The sequence below is a fragment of the Hydractinia symbiolongicarpus genome, chromosome 11 (assembly GCF_029227915.1).
Source record: "Hydractinia symbiolongicarpus strain clone_291-10 chromosome 11, HSymV2.1, whole genome shotgun sequence".
NCBI classification, from domain to species: Eukaryota; Metazoa; Cnidaria; class Hydrozoa; order Anthoathecata; family Hydractiniidae; genus Hydractinia; species Hydractinia symbiolongicarpus.
Window position 1 is genome coordinate 20,578,431 of NC_079885.1, and position 21,747 is coordinate 20,600,177.

The 21,747-nt window shown below is 35.4% G+C and overlaps 1 protein-coding gene across 1 annotated transcript; it reads left to right on the top strand.

Moving 5' to 3' along the window:
- The first annotated feature begins 2,178 nt into the window (after positions 1-2,178).
- On the top strand, positions 2,179-19,762 carry LOC130613966 (nose resistant to fluoxetine protein 6-like). Its single transcript, XM_057435345.1, has 15 exons — positions 2,179-2,506; positions 3,223-3,362; positions 12,181-12,259; positions 12,394-12,517; positions 13,072-13,271; positions 13,533-13,703; positions 14,193-14,286; positions 14,603-14,695; positions 15,354-15,528; positions 15,793-15,872; positions 16,708-16,848; positions 17,223-17,349; positions 17,591-17,774; positions 17,996-18,138; positions 19,141-19,762. Exons 1-15 carry the CDS (start codon positions 2,239-2,241, stop codon positions 19,249-19,251), a joined length of 2,130 nt encoding a protein of 709 aa, XP_057291328.1. The 5' UTR covers positions 2,179-2,238; the 3' UTR covers positions 19,252-19,762.
- Positions 19,763-21,747: the final 1,985 nt, after the last annotated feature.

The window sequence follows — 21,747 nt, forward strand, 5'->3', positions numbered from 1 at the left end:
TACTGCTTTCGGCTGACCTTGAAATTAGGAATGTCAGTCAAAACCCAACAACCAATCAGAACAGCCAAATCAACCGTTTTGACCAATCAAATCAACAAAAAATATACGAATTCCAGTCGCTTTTTGACTTACATCGGCAGAAACGGCGAAAGGCAGAAGACAAATATACGCCATCCACAACCTAGTACACAGACCACGTAAATTCCAACGCCACACGCGCGTCAGGTCCGGGGCCGAACTAAATGCCGTAATATCGGTTGCTGGTTGACCGGCGTTTTGTTTTATTTTTCACTTATCTACATTTCTAAGGTTTGAAAAGATGTCAGTCGCTTGCCGGTTGTGACGTACGCTAGATCCGCCCCACTACAATCTACAGAAGTGGTTTAATAGTACATTTCTCTGCTGTTTTCGTTATTGTATATTGATATCAGCGTAACGACCGTTCTAAACTTTTTTTGAATCCAATAAAGATATGCATTTTAAAATCATCATTGAATGTACTAAAAGAATATGTAATTTTTTATTCAGCTATAAGTCATTTTAGAAGCATCCTAACTTTTAGCTTTAAGAAGCTTTTAAAATTCACTTATTATTTTTAAATAAAAAGTATATGTAAGCATATAAATGAGCAAAAAAAACAACAACAGGTTTTTAAGTAAAACCTAAAATGGTTTTTAACTTTTTCTAAATGTTTGGCTAATGAAGGGCCCTTGTTCTTATATTGTTTGGATAAATCGAAAATGCATACAGTTTTTGGTCTCATAAAAAAAGCTCGATTTTTTATTAATTACAATCCAAGCATGTTTTGTTATAATTCCTATAGCTGCAACTTGTATGTAGTTTTACTCCTCTATCTCTGGCAACCTCGTCCCTATGCCTTTTCTACACCTATAGCTGCGTAATATGACGAGGACGAGTTCGTCTTATTGAGGTTTTCAATAAACTTCTATACAAGGTAGGTATAGAATTTCTCCATTTTTGATGACACCAGCAGTCTTTTTTTTATATTGTATTACAAAATGTCTTCACTTTTTAGCAAAAATATTGTTTGGCTTTTAACTTGACGTTTATTGTCTACTTTTGTTTTTTTGTTTGTTTGTTTGTTTCATTCATTCATTTATTTGTTTATTCATTCATTCATTCATCCATTCATTCATTTATTTATTTATTCGTTTATTTAAGAACAAACCAAATGACAAAAACGTTCATTAATTGCGTCAAGCATAAGAACGAGTTAATAATTCTTACCATGGTTTTACAGAAGAACATTATCAAATAACTTCCTACACGGTACTCATTCTGTTATAAAACCATCTTACGAACTTTATTCACGTGTGCGATGTCAAGTTTGTGGTAAAGTTTCTACTTTGTCAAAACTATTTCTTTAATTAACCTCACTCCTAGGGCCCTTCTTCACCGTATCTGATATCAAAAAAGCGTCCTGAGAACGAGGTTGTTTCTTCTAATTATAGTAATTTTTTAATAATGCATAAAAAAACATTGCGTTAGCATGTCTCTGTTGAATCCATATAAGGAGTTGTTTCAGGTAATTTTAACCAAGTTATTATTTTGTCATAAATTAATAAGTAAAATATGCAAGTAAACAAAATAGCTAATATTTTTTTATTGTTGTTCCATCTCGTCCCATAAAAAAAACGAAAAATACAACAAGGTCAGAATTGTAGGAAGAAAATTATTTCAATGATAGTAAATTATTTTGGGTTGGAGGGGGTGGAAGGGGTGGGGGGATTTCCCTCTTTCCTTCCCCGGTTGCTACTGGCCTGAATGTAAATCGAAACACTTCCAAAAACATGTACAGAAATTTCTAGCTTGGATTATGCTTCACTTATATTTACTTCTAAGGACCCCCAAACTCATAAAAAAAGAGCTTATGTGAAATAAAATCTAAATTTTTTTGTGTAGCGTTCGTATCATATATTCTGATGATATATCTATTGGAAACTGATATCAAAATGCTGTAAAATCTCTTAAAGCAGGGACGCTAGTAAAAGCTGTCTCCTTAAAAAATTATATTAAAAAACCTTACTAAGCTATTTCAAAATTTTCTAACCTCAGCAGAATTTAAATCTTTAGAAAAAATGATTAGAAAACATTTTCTTTTGTTTTTGATACCACGTGAGTGCGTGTAATATATTCGATTGCTTTTGTTTTATTTTTTTAGTTAGTATAAGTATTTCAAAGAAGAAGTCACGACTGATCTAAGTGAGACGAAAAAAAATGAAGATCTCGGCGAGCATTATATTTTTGTATTTGTTTGGCTCCGCTGTAGCATTTCTCGACAAAGACATCACCATGAAAACGCTAAGTAAACAAAAAACAAATTTCGGTGAAGGATCTATGATAATGGACCAACTTTACAAGCAATTTAAAAGTTTCGATTTTAAAAAGATTCTAGATAAAATCGACATCGAAAAGCTACCTTTCAATATATCGAATGAATGCGTAAAAGATTATAAAGGCTTGAATAATAAAGACATTTTTAGCTGTAAGTATATAAAATGTTTTTTTGCCCCACGCTTGTTTCCAGCTTTCTTTGATTCGGTCTCTTTTATTATATCAAAAAGGCAAATATTTCTGGAAACGAGGGTATTTTTACCCTTTAACATGTTATAAGCAGCATATTATCATAAAACCCACGAAGTTATTACTTTTCGATGTAACCTGCGCAATAAAATGGTAGAATAATTCCGCTGGTCTAGTGGGCCACACATAAAAGATTACAGTCGTTGGAAATAGCTGAAAATTAAGAATGAAATAAGAAAAATGTCTTTAGAAAAATCTTTAGAAAAAACATTTTTGCAAAAAAAAAGAAAATAAAAAAAAATGATGATTTATGAGGCCATAAAAAGTTGCAAAAACCAATATTTTCCTTGTTTCCTTTTACATTTTTAACAGAAATTTCTGCTGGCTTAGTAATTTAAAAAATTAGTCAAAATCATTTTCTTACGTGTTAAGAAGGTCCATATTTCCGAGAAATAGTAAAGAAAATTTGCATACATAAAACACTGAGTGAAAAATGCAGCTGTTTGGACAGCTAAAAATGGTTACTGCCACCTTAAGGAAAAAAAATTGACAGTTTTTGGAAGTTGAGACTATGATAAAATTGTAGGTAACATACAATGAATCTTGTATGAAAATATGTGTAGTGCTTATAAAAACAATTTGAATACCTCGATCAAGCCTTTTTGGTCTTTTTTTTAGATCTAGACGCGTTTGGCAAGCCCGGCGCTGGTATAGCGCTTGGTAATGGGCGTTGGTTTGGGAGTTATAAAGAATGTATGGCGATACAAGGAGCCCACTACTGTTCTTATGGGAAGATTTTTATTACCTCTTTTAAACAGGTATGTCTTACGATTTGAACATGCAAGAGAGTTGAAAAAATGCAGAGAAAATAAAGGTGTTCTCAAAAACTTACATGTTTCAAGCAATCAATGAAAACGAAATGGTTGTCAAATTGCCAGTTTTACTTTCCAGGGGATATTTTTATGTGTACTTAAGGGCCTTTTTATATGAGAACCGAGAAACTCGCCTATCGAGTTTCCCGGTAGAGCGCGGTAATATCAACTCGGGTTTATATGTAAATTTGTCATTTTCCGTCCCGGTTTTATGTGAAGAAAATTAGCGGGAAATTGAAAGTGGCGGGGTGAGTATATAAACAAATATGGCTTCCATCAACAGAAAAAAGAAGATAGCGATACTGTTTATGCTTGAAACAACTTTGTTATCACTATTAAGCTTGGTTCTCACTATGGGCTAACGATGAGCTAACCATAGTGCGCATGTTGTGTTAGCCGATTTCAATTTTTGAGCTACAGGTACCTGATATGTTCATTTCACGTTCACACAACAGCGCATCGTTAGCTCTTTTGTAGCCGAAACTAAAACGAGAAGGAGCTATGAAAAAGAAAGAACGAAAAAAAGTCTTGTTGTTATTGTTACTTCGAAGAAGACGACGTAGCCTAGAAAGAAGAGCATTAACAAAATTGCAAAGAAGGAAAAGATTTTGGTCTTACAACGATGTTTCAAAACCTAAATCCGATTCGCGGGTCTAGATATAGTAAAGATGCCCTTCAAATGAGGAATACTATTACAGATTATGTTAATAGTGCTGTTGGTGCAGTCTCGTGGCAATACGATTATATAAGGAGAACAAGTCACCAATCTTTCGGTTTTTAGTTTTTATATATTATGAAAAACGGTTATATATTACATGTACACTGTTTCATTTGATGCCTAGTGTAATATTTACAAGAAAAAATATCTTAATTATGCACCATTCGCGTGTAAAATCCATTCCCCGGTGTACTCATTGCATCATTTTGGTTTGATGCAGTCGGTGTAACAATACTATTGTGAACTGGACTAAAATGTGCCATTTGGTATTTAAATAAAACTCCTTGAATTTCGTGTTTCACCAAAATATATTCCCGCTCTGAAAGCTTTCGCAAATCAGCCGCCAGTGACTTCACATACAAATCGATTGCATCCATCTCTTTTTCGGTGGAATCAGCCTTAATTGATTTACCCAAATCACGAATTAAATTGAGTTCCATGTCATCGAGGTATTCGTTTTTGTTTGTTCTTCTTCGTTTTGCAGCGTCCTTGTCATCTTTCGCTTGTCCGTTTGCAGGTCGACCTCTTTTTTTTAGAGTGCGCTGTTGTTGCTGTGGCACAGGTGAGGTTAAGGAACTTGTCCTACTGAAGGTTTCAGATGCCCCATCGTCGTTATCGTCCTCATTTTCGGTGAGATCAACGGGCAACTCCGTGTCTTCATCTCCCTCTTCATCAGAACTATAATCCGTATGAATGTTGCTTCTACCCTCACGGACGTATATGAAGTTATCTAGCCAGGAAAGATATTTGTACAACTCCAAAGCCTTTTCAGCTTTTTCACTCTCTTTGGTGGATGTGCCAGATTTTTTTGACTTCTTAAAATCATTCTTCTTTTTATTATACCTTTTTCGAAGCTTCTCAAAGGAGGTCTTGGCAGCATTCCCTAGGAGTAAAAACAATAATCTTTCGTAAATTTCCAGTATGCGTTTTTAACAAGAATACTTTAAAGCTGGTATGACTTGAAAAAACAGATAATACACATTGCCAATTTGCACTTACCATTTTCAAGGAATTCGAGAGAATTAGCCACTTCTTCCCACGCATTTTTTACACAGTCTTTTTCTTTGTACCCCCTATCCGTTTTGTCAAAAAGACAGGGATAATCTTTCACCCTGAATGCTAACTTTTCTTCTTCTTCAAACGAAAGTTTTTTTATTTTGTTTTTGTTTTGTTTTATTTTAGTTTTGAAATGACCTTTTACAACGAAGCATACTACTATTTGTAAAAAAATAAATCGCTTTGAGCACGATTTATGTCGGCTTTCATTGAAGATCGCTGAAAGTGAACTTATCTCACTGTTAGCCAAAAAAAAATATCAAAAAATTTTGATTTCAAAAAATCGGCTAACGATGAGCTAACGAAGAGTTTAGCGAAGAGCTAAGCAGGTACTTTTACGTTCACACTATGGGCTAAGGTCTTAGCGCATCATGCGCACTATGGTTAGCTCATCGTTAGCTCATAGTGAGAACCAAGCTTTAGTTATTTCTTATTTTTTTTTAAAATTACCATCATTTCAGACCAATTTAAATATTATTCATTTAAATATATTATGGGGCTATTATTTATCTCCCACATGCTTGAAACAGGATAAATAGTTAATTTTAGATCATTCTCAATTATAATTTCAGTGAAACCTGGTGTTTTCAGCATGTTTCATGGTTTTGTTGTATTTTAATTACAAATACGCTATAATACAAAAACAAATATATCCATTGATTTGCATTAATAGTGATAATTATTTGCTCTTCTAAAGCTTACATAAACTTTTTCCGTCCTTAGCCACCGGGTTTTTCTGTTTACATGGACAAATATCCATCCCGTTTGACCGGGATCCCGGGTCACTTGCCCGGGATCTCGGTTGACCGAGTTTCCCGTTGTAGCCGAGGCGAGACGAATATGTACCATATAAACACGATTTAAATTTTCAGCGTTTTTCCGCGAATATCCGAGATCTCAGTCATGCGGGATATCTCGGTGGACCGAGTTTCCTGGTCTCATATAAAAAGGCCCTTAATGAGAAGAAAATGTAAGGTTTGTGACAATAATATTGCAACAGTAGGCAAGATTTGTAAAAAATTTCATATATATGTTTCAAAGATTCATAAAATATCAAAATCAAGTACCTCGTGTACTCTACTCGTTATCTTTCTCAACTATACTCTCTAGAAAAATTGTACAACAAAAAAAGAAGAATGCGGGGAAACCCCGAAAAAATAATAATGGCGTCATTATTTACATACTCCCCCCGTTGACATGTCCGATGTCAACACGGTATGACTAAACATAAAGAAATCCTAAATATATATATATGTCAAAAAAAAACTATAAATACTCTTCGCGGAGTTTACGCATCAACTGTCCTTCAACCGCAGCCTTTCTCGTCGGCCTTCGTTGTTGCTCATCTTCATTGAGAGTGTCTTCAGCGGGTTTTTCAAGTTCACTTTTTTCAACTTTTTCAACTTCGTTTTCAGTCTCATTTGCTATTTCAAGTGGAATCAGTTTTTGAATAGGACGCGTTATCGTAGAAACAAGTCCTTTCTTGGTGTTAACCCGAATCTTCGCACCACGAATAAATCCGTTCTTTCCATAGATCAGTTCCGTAACTTTACCCAATGGCCATCTACTTCTTGGCAGTTGGTTATCATCTTTCACCACCACGACGTCGTTCAACTTTAAATCAGGTGTTTCTCTGCCATCCTTTCTGTAGAAGTGATGTTGCCGTAATTCGTTCAAATACGTTCGATAAAATCGTCGCCACTGATCGTCAAGCACTCGTTGTACATAAAGTAATCGTTTCGAGCACTGGTCGGTATCATTCATTGGGACACATTCAGCACCAACAATGTTCGAGCCGTAAATCAAATGCAAAGGTGTGATAGTCTGTCCAAGATCGTCCTCACTCTGATATGTAAGTGGTCTTGAGTTAATCGATGCTTCAACTTGGCACAGAACTGTCTCGAGCTCTTCGAAAGTCAATAGTGCCTTCCCAATGGTCTTACGCAAGGCGGTTTTCATTGATCTGACGATCCTTTCATAAAATCCTCCCCACCAAGGACTCTTGGGGAGAATCGGGTTAGTTTCAATAGACTCATGTCTCATAAATCTTTTTACATGGTTAGATTTAAACGTTTTAAAGTTATCATGCACAACCGTAGCAGGCGTTCCTCTTCTGGATTGAAATCTTTTGAAAGCTCTAATGAACGCTGGCGTCTTTAAATCGGGTGAAAGCTCAAAGTGCACAGCTCTAGTAGTAGCACATGTAAGTATTAATACGTATACCTTTGTCGTGTTTCGGTTCTCGGTACGAATGTAGAGTGGACTAGCATAATCGAACCCAACGTGTTCAAAAGCTCTCGAAGCGCAATACCTGTATTCTGGTAGATCTGGAGTCGGTGGTGATTTAATAGGTTTGCCTTGGTATCGTCGACAAACAATGCACTGTCGTAAAATGGATTTGATTGTGCGTCTACCTTTCGGAATCCAAAACTTCATTCGTAACATGTTGAGTGTCGCTTCTACGCCTTGATGAAATGTTTTTTCGTGGGCATCTTCAACCAGAAGTTTTGTAAAATGTGAATCACTCGAAAGAATCAACGGATACCTTTCGTCATATGAAAGCTTTTTATTCTCACCAAAACGTCCTTTAACACGTAAATCTCCTTTCTCATCTTCAAACAACTTCAGGGCGGACGAAAGTTTGTTGAAGTAGTTTTGGTTGTTTCGAAGTTTTCGTTGATTGTTTGTAATCAAAATATCAAATGCACTTTTGTATTCTTGAGTCGACAGTTCACGATCGTTGCATACTGATAAGTCTCTTTTTCGAATTCGATTTAACAATTTATTCGCAAATCTGTAAACATATCCAATGGTAGTTATAAGCTTTTTCAGTGAGCTAAACTTAGTCTCGTCTATAATATCATGTAACTGCGAATGACAATGATGAGTGGAATGACTAATGTTAGTAGTGACATGACTTTTCTTCTCTTCTGACAAAACATCGAATGAATGTTTGTTGACATGAAACTCAGGTGGAACAAAGCTGGAATCAGACAGAAATTCAGGACCGTTTAACCACAAATTTGAATTGAAGTCACCAATTTTGTCTGGTCTGGTAGGTATATCACTGGGGTTATGAATGGTGGAAACGTGAAACCATGATTCCGATGGAATGACTGATCGAACATAAACAACTCTGTTTTCTACCCATGGCTTCCACTGCTTCAATTTGCCTTTTAGCCAACAAAGGGCAACTTCCGAATCTGACCAACCGAAAAAACGATCAACTTTCAATCTACCATTGATCGCATTAAGCACATAGCTCATCAACTTTGCTAAGAGAGCACATCCTAGCAATTCTAAACGTGGAACAGAATGCGGCTTTAGGGGCGCAACTTTCGTTTTAGCAGTCACTAGCGAAACACTTACGCCGAGGTTAGTTCGTATTTTTGCATAAATCACAGCAGCGTAGGCAATCGTCGAGCTATCACAAAATCCATGCAGTTCAATTGATTGAATTTCATGACGCGGTTCACAGAATAAATAACGTGGTATCTCAAAAGTTTGTACATTCGCAAAATCGTTCAATATATCTCTCCATTGTTTAAGCAGTTCCCCTTGCAGTGGATCATCCCAGTCGGACTTGTGTTGACAACATTTCTGGAAAAGAACCTTTACTTTGGTGGTGATTGGTGCGATCAGGCCCAACGGGTCATAAAATGAAGCAGATATACGTAAAATGTTTCTTTTTGTTGGAAACAGTTCTTTCGCTCGTTTCAATAACTCGTCAAATCGGTACACTAGAATATCTCTGTCGATGTCCCACTCGATCCCTAATACTTTGGGGTTAACAGTTTTGTCGCTATTCGGTTCAGAATTCACGTTCTCAATTTTATCGATAAAAGTTTGTAATTCATTGTTATTAGTAGCCCATTTTCGCAAATTGAACCCTCCTTCTTTCATGATTTGTTTACTAATTTCGTAAAGTTTCTTGCCTTCAGTTACGGTATCGGTACCGGTTGTTAGGTCATCGACGTACAAGTCATCCTTCAAAACATCAGTAATTTCGGGGCAGATAATTTCGTAAGTCTCCAAGTGGTGTTGGATTGTCCCATTGAGTAAAAACGGACTGCACGTTAACCCAAACACGACACGCAGAAATCGATAGATAATGAGCTTTGAATCGTTCTCGGTAGGGTTTTCTTTCCACAAAAAACGAAGATAATTACGGTCTTTCTCAGCGATTTCAATATTCAAGAAGGCTTGTTGAATATCAGCAACTAAAGCGACGTAGTTCGTACGGAATCTCAGCAGAATGTCAAACACCTTAGCAAGTAAATTAGGACCAGAGTACAAAATGTCATTGAGGGATGGTTTGTGAACGGCACAAGATCCATCAAAAACAGGACGAACTTTCGTTGTACTTTTATCTTGGCGTACAACCGGATGATGCGGAAGGTAGTGAGCATTTTCGCAAGCTATCTCACTTTCTGGAACTTTTTCTATAATCTGTTTCGATTCGTAGTCTGCAAAAACGTCGTTGTATTGCACAGCTAAATCAGGTTCATTTCGTGATCGTTTGTTAACAAGAGAATCTAAGCGTTGTTTCGAAACTGCAAAATTATCGGAAAGTTTATCATGATCAGGACGAAATGGTAATTCGGTCACGTAGCGTTCACCGTTGAATTCAAGAGTTTGTTTAAAAGAAGATAATACGTTTTCGTTTTCTCCGTCACCGATCGACTCAATTTGCCAAAACTTGTTCAACTCGTCACGAAGAATTGTGTTTTCGGTATCAACACGGCAGGCGTGGACTTCCATGCAGCTTGATTCGTTCGCTTTCGACTGTTCACCTCCGGACAAAATCCAGCCAAGTTTGGAATTGATAGCGATAGGACCGCCTCTCGGATCTCGAACAACTTCGCCGGTAATGAATGAATAATAATGGTCTAAATCAATCAGAACGTGAACATTCAGTCTCGTTTCACCATTTGAAAAACCTGCTAATTTCAACCGCTTCAAGTGTTCGTAATTATCAGCGTAATATTTCGCATTCTGATTTGAGAGAGGAGCGCAAATGTTTGGTACGGCAATGGCTTCGATGGGTACGGTAGATGAGCGGTCAGCGGTTTTTACATACAACTTAACAACGGGTAGCTCTCTCGATTGGCTGTTGCTATGGCCAAAAGTGTTAATAATTAATTTCTCCTTTCGAATTGTTTCTAAATTCAGTTTTTCTTTCAGTTCATTTGTGACATATGTTCTCTGGCTACCTGAATCAAACATGAATCTCGTTTGTATGTTCCTGCTCTCCCTTTCTTTCGAAACAAAAGCTTTAGCCGTCTGCAAAAGAATTCCTTTGTTTTCTTGGCTGATGTGATTCGCGTTGGTTTCGTTAGAAGGGTTTTCCTCCGAGCCATTGTTGTCTTTATCTTTTCTTTCGGCACGTTTTTCTTTCATACACAAAGAGATGTGGTGACGTCTTCCACATCTATTGCATATGTAATTTGAACAACAGTTCTTTGAAATGTGTCCATGCTGCAAGCATAAAAAGCAACGCCCTTCCTTTTTCATAATTTGCGAACGTGTTTGTACGTTGGTAACTTTTGAACACCTCGACGGAGAGTGAGAATCGTGACAGAAAACACATTTTTTTCTGTCCAAAGTCAATAAGCAGTCTGCGGTAGAAATTCCTCCTCTCTTGTAATTTTCACTGGGAGTTTGTCCCTTGCCTTTCGCGGTTACAGTGCACCTCTCTCGAGCTTGCAGTTCGTTATTGATAAAAAACAGCATCTTTTCAACGGACCACTTCTCCTCTCCAAAGTTTCTAGAAATAATCATTCGTAATTCGTTGGGAATTCTTTCGTTCAGAACCGGAATCAATAAACTCAGCATTTCGCTATTATACTTCAAATTTTTCAAATTTCGAATACAGTTCTCAACATCATTATAAAGTTTTCTCAATTGTTGGGTGTTATCCATTGATCGTACTGACTCAATCTTCAACAGGGCTTCCATGTGCGCGTTAATGAGCACCTGTTCGTTGCCAAAACGGTTTCTAAGCAACTCTATAGCATTTTCGTAGTTACTGTTCGTCAATTCTAACCCAGAAAGAGTTGATAAAGCGGTTCCTTCGACGTATCTCTTCAAATAATTAAATTTATCAATTGCATTCAAACTGTCATTGTCATTAATGGCTGAATTAAAATGGTCCCAAAACGAGGGCCAATTCAAAGGGTTCCCATTAAATTTGCTTAGTTCTATTTTGGGTAGTCTCATCGATTTCTTTTCAACAGACCGTGTCGATTCTGTGGCTGAAACATGTTCACTAATAGATAAAATTCTGTAGCCTCCATAACGTCGGTTTCGATCTCTTCAGCCGATAAAACACCGTATAGCTCTTCATCTAACTCCTTTAACTGTTTAACAGTGTCAATTAAAGTGGTCTGTAAAGAAATAATTTCTGCTCGTTTCTCCTCCGAAAAGTCCTTAACTATGACATCAATTCGCTCGCGCAAAGTGCTCGCAATAGACCGCAACCCCTTTCGCCTTGCACTCTTCCTCGTAGTCGCAGTAGACATAATGAAATTTAATGTAATGCAAAAAATGAAACCAATGAAACTGGAAGCATGAAAAATGAAAGTTTTTGAAATTTGACGTGCAGTACACAATAAGACGATTTCAGAATAACAAACACTGTCTAAGCTAAGTTAAAGTTCATAACATAAATCCACCAATTCGAGCAAATAATATCCACACAACATCACAAGTCCACCAATTCAAGTAAATATCCAAAAATAATATCAAAAGTCCATCAATCGAGCGCCATTTAAAGATTCATAAAATATCAAAATCAAGTACCTCGTGTACTCTACTCGTTATCTTTCTCAACTATACTCTCTAGAAAAATTGTACAACAAAAAAAAGAAGAATGCGGGGAAACCCCGAAAAAATAATAATGGCGTCATTATTTACATATGTTATTTGCGTGAGTTACAAGGGATGTTATGGTTATAACAGAAGTGTTTTAAACGTTCTCTCTTCTTTCAGTTCCTTACACTTGGTATGTGTGTTCCTGAAACATGTGGTGTAAACGATATTACCGCAGTTCTGAAGTATGCAATACAATGTACGTCTCAACTTTATTTTCAGATTACTATTCCTCTTGACTTAGGCGTCTACCCCATCCTTCTACCCCACCCCTCAATTCAAAGGTTATAAATCTCTTCCACAGGTACTCACTTCACGTCCTATAAATTTCAGATTTGCCAAAAGATGGTAGCGTGGCTCCAGTTTACATTCTTGACAATCCAGCTTACCAGGGCGGGCCTGATTCAGCTTGCTACGACAAAAAGAAATCATTCTCAAATGGAGCTATCGTTATGATGTAAGATGTTTATTTCTTGATATCAGTTCATTCTACTTGTGAAACATGGTTCAAGTGCTTCTGTAGTATCGTAATACTAACGCAAAGATCTGGTCGGGTTCTCTCCAATTATTCTGAAAACTTGTTAAAAATATCCTTACACGGTCAAACCTGCTATAACGAACTGCATATAGGACGGCCAGCGACCACTATTTTTTATCCCTCGAACAAGATCTTTTCGTTTACAGAAAACAAACGTCCCCAGCTTTTTAACGCAAAACGAATGCGTAGTAAAGCATTCATATTCACTTTACAGTTTGCATAACATGTAGATTACAGTGCTTAATAATTTCAAAGTTTTTTGCATTCCACACGTTGCGGTGAAGACTAAAAAAAGCCTATCTGAGGCAACCAAGTCAGAGGATTGCCGTCCCACAGATGTGTTTTCAGGTTTGACTGTAGCAAATTTTGTGACTGCATCAAAATGATGCAGTCATAAAAAAGTTTTTTCTAAAATTTTTCTAAATTTTTTTTTCCTTAAAGTTTTAATTTATGTTTTATGATGGCAATTTCAGGTTTATATCCTCTCTAATTGGGTTTTTATGTCTGATGGGTACAATAACAGACAGGGTATGCCACTATATCAAGATATGCAGAAGTAGTTCGTATGTGGTTTACGTTAACGAGGATGTGGTCATCAACGAAAAGGAAGAAATGAGTAAAGAAGAGGAAAATAACACCACTTCAATGCATACTGTAAAAGAAGAAAGCGAAGGTAAGAAAGAACTGTTCAAGATTAAAAGTCTAATATTCTTCTGTAGTTTACATGCGATACCTCTAAATTGCTTTCATAATAGGCTTTCCCCATGTAGTATATTTGAAAGAACCAAGACAGTGTGCGTCATGAACCATCATGAAGCTACTTCTGACAGTTTTAATTTTGTATTGTGTGGAATGTAAAAATTTAAACCCATGATATTGCTGGTTTTCTAAAATAGAATGCAAGTTCAATTTTATTAATAATGTTTACCTGTAGGTATCTTTCTTGTCAAGTTTTTGATGTGTTTCTCACTGATCAAAAATACAAGAGCGATATTTGACACTACGATACCTGCTGGTGCAATCACATCTGTGAATGGCATTCGAACCTTGTCAATAATGTGGGTAATACTTGGACACACCATTTCTTTTGGCATGTCTGTGCTTAGTAAGTTTTGTTTCAATAGTTAATGTTGTTGTCGTCGCTGTTGTCATCGTTGTAGTTGTCGTCGTTGTTGTTGTTGTTGTTGTTGGTTGTTGTTGCTGTTGTTGTTGTTGTTGTCGTCGCTGTTGTCATCGTTGTAGTTGTCGTCGTTGTTGCCGTCGCTGTTGTCATCGTTGTAGTTGTCGTTGTTGTTGTTGTTGTTGTTGTTGTTGTTGTTGTTGGTTGTTGTTGCTGTTGTTGTAGTTGTCGTCGCTGTTGTCATCGCTGTAGTTGTCGTTGTTGTTGTTGTTGTTGTTGTTGGTTGTTGTTGCTGTTGTTGTTGTTGTTGTCGTCGCTGTTGTCATCGTTGTAGTTGTCGTCGTTGTTGCCGTCGCTGTTGTCATCGTTGTAGTTGTCATCGTCGTTGTTGTTGTTGTTGTTGTTGTTGGTTGTTGTTGCTGTTGTTGTTGTTGTTGTCGTTTTATAATTTCTTCTTCATACATTGTTCACCAGGCAATACATTAACTCTCTTTAAATGGATGGATCGCTTTACCATGCAAGGTATATTGAACGCTACTGTGTCCGTGGATTCGTTCTTCTTTCTGAGGTACATTATTATTTGTTTTTTGAAGACAAAAAACAAACAAAAAACAAATACAATAAACTTTACTATAGCGAAATAAGTATCTATCTAATTATACATTTGTAAATAAGTATCTAAAACAAGCACCTGCTGCAGAGTTCATCCCTAATTGGACAAAAAATTACTCTAGAGTGTTACATAGCCCATTTTGTTAGAGCCTACATAGGCGCAGATCTGTTACGTTGTAGGAAGATACTTGCTATGTCTGAATTAAAAATGGATTTACTCTAGTTATATATAAAATTTCTTATTCTAGATTTGTATATTGTTTCTCTCATAGCGGTTTGTTAGTCAGTTATTTGACTTTGAAAAGACTTCAAACAGATAAATTAGTGCCGTTGATCTCAAGATACTATATACACCGTTATATCAGGTTAGCAAAAACTCATTTGAAAATTTTTTTTAATGGCGCATGTAGTGGTGGTATGCACAGTTAATATAATTTTTATGTTATTTCGTGGTCCAGTGGTTATGAAGTTCGCTTCGTAATCACAAGGTCCGTGTTTCGATTCACAGCGCAAGCATGTTTAGCAAATGCCTTTACCACAACTAGGAGCTAACCAATTCCATGTGGTAGAAATTTGATTTCTGGTGTATACCTAATCTTGGCGAATACAGGAATCTCATTGATAATAGTGTTTCTAGTACTTAAGTGTGTAAATATTTGGAATGATAATAATAATACTTGGTGAAAACCTGACAACAGAAGGTGTTAGTGGCTGGGTATATGAGATCGGGGTGAATATCATGTGAAACGACTTACTCTGGTGTGAACTTTTTGGTTCACGGAAATTTGCAACTAGTTTAAATTTTAAATTTTCCTTTTTTGACCGAAGTAAAGCACCACCTAAAGCAAATATTAATTCACTTGAAAGTGGTAAAACCTGATGTAGCCCTAAAAAAACTATCCATAGTCAGGACTATTGATTCAAGCCGATTTAATTTTACTTCTGATTCTGTAACAAATGCATTCAGCACACATGCTCAGTACCCGAGAAATTGTAACTGGTCCTGTTTTTCTAATTTCATAGGTTGACGCCGTCATATGCGTATCTAATATTCTTCTATGCATGTATATTCCCATACTTAGCCGATGGTCCAACGTGGTTTACACAAGGTCCACATTCACTAGCCGCTGAGAACTGTGACAAATACTGGTGGTCAAACTTACTATATATAAATAATTTGACAAATTTGAAGAAGATGGTATGACCAATTTTCTCAACAATTGGCTCTTTTGCTAAGCAAATAGCCTGATATTTAAGCGTTGTTTTTACCAGCAAGGTTCTATACTTTAACGCAAAATAAGTAGCAAACATTTTTCCAGCCGTTAAAAGTGAATCTCGCACAATGTCAAGATTTCTTTGGCAAATTGCAAAATAGATTCCATAGGTTTCCACTTCACAAGAAACTTCTTTTTTTCAACAAGAACTTTCAAAAAGAACTATAAAATATCTCTCTAAATTTTAGTGTTTTGGGTGGAGTTGGTATCTAGCGAATGACATGCAGTTTTATGTTATCAGTCCCATAATCCTTTGGTGTATGTACAAGTACGTATTTTTATATATTCGTTCGTATCTTTTACCCATTTTTTATTTATTTATTTAACTTTAACTGTCTACGAGTTTTGTTTTAAACTACGATAGATTTTAAGAAAATTAAAGTTTAAGATTGTATCTTTTGCATCAAGAAGTTACATTGAGAATAAAAACGAGAGATCAATTTGATCAGTTTGTTCTATATAAAAACAAAATTTGAAATGCAGTCCTAGACATACAGAGTATTACTATCATGTTAAAATGTCAGTTTGTCACGCAAAATAATACCGCAAGTAGCAAGACCTGAATTCAAAAAAATGTTTCGTTAACTAACAATTTATGAAAATATATTTGTTAGAATATAAATCATCGCATTAGAACTCACGAGCTCAGCCTGCAAGAAATTTACAGTTCTAATTCCTAATTCTTCTATGTAACAATTTTAGTCTTTTAAACAATTTTTTTCTTCATCACCATACAACGCCGGTTGTCTTTATCAACGAAATGATATTATATTGACGTAATTGCTTTCTTGAAAATTATAGGGCGAGTCCAAATTTGTCTCGATTATTATGCGATATAAATAATGAGTTCTTACATTCTGATACTCTATCAACAAGTTACAAAAGTTTCAAAAATTATGACATCTCTAGCCAATATGGAGAGTAACTCGCTCAGCAAATATGGTCCCGATAACGAGAATCTTTCAATTTATTGGAAATTTCAATCCCTTATATTCAGGTCTTTTACGCGAAGTGCATACAAACTTTGATACTTTTCACAAGAAGATTTAAAGAAATCGACCGCATGCTCTAATTTATAGAATATTGTTAAATTTTACATTAAGATTCAAATGGATTGGTGTTGTAGCAGCTAATGGAGTTTTCTTACTGGCTTGTTTTATCGCAAATGGAGTCTTGATAGATCACCATAATGCCTCACCAATACTTTACGAGCCGAATGCAAACAATAATATAATAAACACGGAGTAAGTTAAACTACATTTAATTCTTGCTTGAATTGCCAAAAATACTGCAATTTTAATGGCTATTTTAGGAATCCTTGTTTTTTTGGGTTTTTTTGATAAGGTATTATTATAGTTCATAATTTTTCATTTTCTGTACGTAGCAAATGTGTTATTTTCGTTGTTGCTGTCGTCATCGTTATTGTTGTCGTTGTTGTTGTTGTTTTTGTTCTCGCTATCGTCGTCGTCGTCGTCGTTATTTTCGTCGTAGGCATTGTTAGTGTTGTCGCTGTCATTGTTGTTGTTACCGTCGTCGTTATTATTGTCGTCGTTGTCATTGTTGTCGTTTACAATGTTGACGTAGATGTTGTCTAATATTGTGTTGATTTATTTTATAGCTCACCTACGAGTAGATATATGATGTATATTTACATGAAACCTTGGACCAGAATGTCCCCATATTTAGTTGGCCTCGTTCTTGGTTACATCCTCAGGAATAAACATGTTGTTGCAAAGATAAAGAATGTAAGTAAAACAGGTGTTTAACAGCTGATCTGTAACCTTTAAAAACTCATCTTTGCGATTTATATCATTAAGGTTCATCGTCCGTAAAAGAATTAACACTTATACAAATAAATTTACGCAGTGAGAAGGAAACCATGGGATTCAAAACTATTTATTTAACGTAGAGGAAAGAGGGATGTGTGTATTTTTTTGGAAGATTCAGAATTTAAATGAAATTCATGACAACTTATCTTTTTTTAAGGTTTTCTATTCTATTGGTTGGCTTCTTGCAATCGCGTTTGGTCTGTTGGTTGTGTATGGTCCTTATACCGCCACTGTTTATCAATGGAAGGAAGTAGATCATATCATCTATGGTGTCATGTTCAGATTTGTGTGGGCACTTGCACTTTCTTGGGTGGTATATGCATGCCATAATGGATATGGAAGTGTGTTTTCTACTCTTAAATGTTTTTCAACATGAAACCTGTCATTTTATTGTTTACTTTGTAATTTTTCCCAATGTTTTACGAGTTACTACCAACCTTGTTACCAGGACCTTTTCGGCGCGTTTGGATATCAACAAAGCAAACCAAATTTTCCTGGGAACAAGGTTAGAGTTAGTAGCACTGTAATCCATTGTAGTGAGCACAAATTGAACTGATTTTAGGCCTGGTAAATGATTTGATGAGTTGGAGAGCGTTCATCCCGCTTAGTCGGTTGACATACGCGACATATTTGATCCATCCAATGGTAATCTACCTTTTTTACTTCACCACGCAAGTTGGAATTGTGATGACTGATATTAGCTTGGTAAGTGAAAACATACAAGAAATAACTAGAATTCAAAATATTGTGGAACGTAAAAGACGGATTAACACCGGGGGCGCTTATTGAAAAATTTCATCTTGACAGGGGGCGCTTATTTGGCAGGGGGAGTTAATTCAGCAGGGGCGCCTATTAATTACTTTTAGAAGAGCAAAGTTCTCGTTTATTCGTCTATTGCAAGAAATTCAGGAGCAGCATCAATAACACCACTTTTATCGATTTTTAACGGCTTGATGTCTTTTTCAGCTAAAATTGATAGTTGCCTTGCAAGGCTGATATTCAATGGATTATTTATCTTAGTGCCGATTTCGAGGGGAAAGGCGGGGCTAATTAGAGGAGGGGCACTTATTTACAAATTTTTTCTAACCCCGGGTCGCTGATTCGGCACGGGGCGCTTAATCCGTCATTTATGGTAAGCCTCTCGATAAATAAATGTAAAATTTACACTTTTTTGAATTATTAAATTTCATAATGGACAAATTCAAGCACTGACATCTTTAAGATTAAGGGAAATAAAAAATGATGGGTAAGCACACAGTCATATAAATTTTCTCGCCTATGTCGTCAGCGTCATCTTTAAAGAAGTCAAAAAAGGTGCTGAGCAACGTAGTCGCCGGGACTTTTTTCTTTTTTTGACCATCTCGGACGGCAAGAAAAATAGTCCTAGCATTGGCTATGTGTTCTCACCGTCCGAGACTCTTAGAAAGAGAAAAAGTCCTGGACACAAGACTGGGTCCTAAAAGCATAATCTTTTAATTTCAACAGTAGACACTGATCAACTTTTTACCGGCGTTTTATTATGCCATGTTGAAAGGATATTAGTCAAGTAACTCCCCCCTCGCTATGCCTTTTCAGTTTAAGTGAAGAAGCATGGCGAGGGTAGGGAGGCCTTCTCAGCAGGAATTCTACTTTTAGCAATATTTCAATATATTTTTAAACACTTTGATTGATTGAAGTATTTCTTTAAATTTCATTTTTACTGTTTAGGCATATTCCTTCGTTTCCATCACAACCCTATCATTTACTGCTGCGTATGTTGTTGCTGTGTGCATCGAGTACCCTGTTTTTAACCTAGAAAAATTATTGAGTAAATTTTAAAGAAAAATATGAAAGAACATTTTACACTTTATAATTTGTTAGAAAGATATTTTTTTCCACTATAAAAAGTAAACTATTACAGAATTCTACAATTCCTTTTAAGTGGAAATCCGATTTACCGGTGTGAAGTATTACTATTTCCGATCTATTTCCGTTATTTTCAATGTTTTATGAAAAACTGAAAGCTGCACGATGTTGTTATACTAAATTAAATTTTATATTTTATTTTTACATAATTATATTTCGTACTGTTGATGTTATTTTATTGTACAATTTATATCTATACACCCTCGTTTCCAGGACTTTCCTTTTTCTGGGAATTCTTGGAATAAATCCTGGTAACAAGGTTGTATATCTATACCACGATAAAAGCAACTTCTTGCTTGCATTTGCGTTTGATAAGAATTTTGTGAAAAGAATTTTATGATATACGATTATTTTTTTTAACTAAAATTTGTAGAATCATTGCTACTAACGTGCCTATCCCTGATTGTAAAAACGTAAAAACATATGCTCATAGTTTGTTCTTTCAAATGAAATATGCAGAAGTTTTATATGGAAAAAGGGGGCTGTTTAAATGAGAGGTCGGGAAGTTTGCCAGGATCCTGCCCTCATCAATAATTGTACTTTGTGTTTATATAAGAAAATACTAGACGCGGGACAATTTCGTCCTGTCCTACCTAAGAAAACTAAGAAAAGGAGTTGATTTCTCGATCTATTCCCTTTTTAAAGGTTTTAATTTATTGTGACACCAATAAAGTAAACCAACCCAAATTTTGGTTAAGGTTTTAAATTTTCACCCATCCTAATTTTTGTCTCCTCAAAATTGTAATTCAGAGCTAAAATTGTAATTCAGAGGTAAACATTTTTAGGCCGTAAGAAAAATTACACGTTTTTTTTTTAAGAAAATTTCTTATAAGAAAATGAGCCTTAAAACCTCAAAATCTTAAGAACATTTTAAGAAAATCTTTAGCCTCAGCGTGTTAAAATCCAATTTTTGGAGACCTTACTAAACCACCATAATTTCAAAACACCACAAATTTCTCAGTCAAATATACTTCCTAACAAAGACTTATCATAAAGATAACAAATCAAAAGAAGTCTTTCTTCTTCAATAAAAATAAAGATGTCTCTAATAAAATCCACAACAATGTTATTTACAGCTGTCGATAAAATATCGTAGTTGCTTAAAAAGAAAACAAAGTAAATAGAAGAATAACTTTTTTTAGCACTTTGTTAAGAAAAAAGACCTTTCCCGAATTTCCTAATTATGTCAAACTTAATTAAAGAGGACGATACTGAAAAGGACTTCTATCCCTAAGTTCCTTAGCAAAAGGTAGAACAAATAACCTAATTTTGTAAATATTTCTGTCCATTAATTATTATTTCAAGAAGAATACCATTGCAACAAATAGCGCTCTTGATGTCAATGCCTTTTTTAGAAGAACCATAATATTTGGCTATAGCCTAAAAACTTTCTGGCTTGAAATGTTTTTTAAACATGTGCTTTTTATTAGCAAAAAAAAAAAGAGAATGTCAGTAAAATTTTAGCTGTGTTTTTGTTTTTATTTTTCAGAAATTTTCAGCCTCGATGTTTAAAATTGTTGTAAAGGGTCTATCCCTTTACAAATTTCCTAATTATGTCAAACTCAATTAAAGAGGTCGCTACTAAAAATGTTTCTTATCCTAAGTTCCTTAGCAAAAGGTAGAACAAATTACCTAATTTTGCTAATATTTTCGTTCGTTAAGTGCCTCAATTCCGAGCTGAAAGTTACGGTCAAACCCTTTATATAGCCGAGGTTTCCAAGAATAATAATTATTTTCTTCAAATCTAAATAAGATCCAACCAGAGTAATATGTTGCTCTAAAAACTTCATTTTTGTCATGATAATTTGATATTCTATCTGAAATCCTTATTTGAAGAGCACAGAACCATTATAAAATTTTGGATGACGTGATAATTATTGAATTTCCGTGCCCGCAGGCGCAGGAAACTCTTTAAAACCGTCGTTTTTTTCTTTCAGAGCATTTGTTGAGAAAAAAATCGACCCTGGGATTTCACGTTTAGGATAGTATTGGTATAACTGACTAACTATCCCTGTCCCAAATGGTTAATTGCAACGTCACATATTTAAACTTCGTACTCAAGCTCCCTAAGTACTGGGAAGTCATCGAAGTGACGTTTCAGGCCAAAATTGGTATTCGTTTTCGACAAAATTTAGCACAGTTGACAAAAAAAGTACGCTGATGTTTAGATGGTGAGATCAAAATTTTAATTTTTTGCCACCTTAAATGTCATTTTAGGCCAAAATTGGTCCAAAAATTAAAACTACTTCATTTTCAACAAAAATTGGCAAAGTACACAAATAAAGTATGCTGAACATGGTGATGAGATCAAAATTTTGATTTCTTCCTACCTAAATGTCATTTTAGGCCAAAATTGGTCCAAAAATTAAAACTACTTTATTTTTGACAAATATTGGCACAATTAACAAA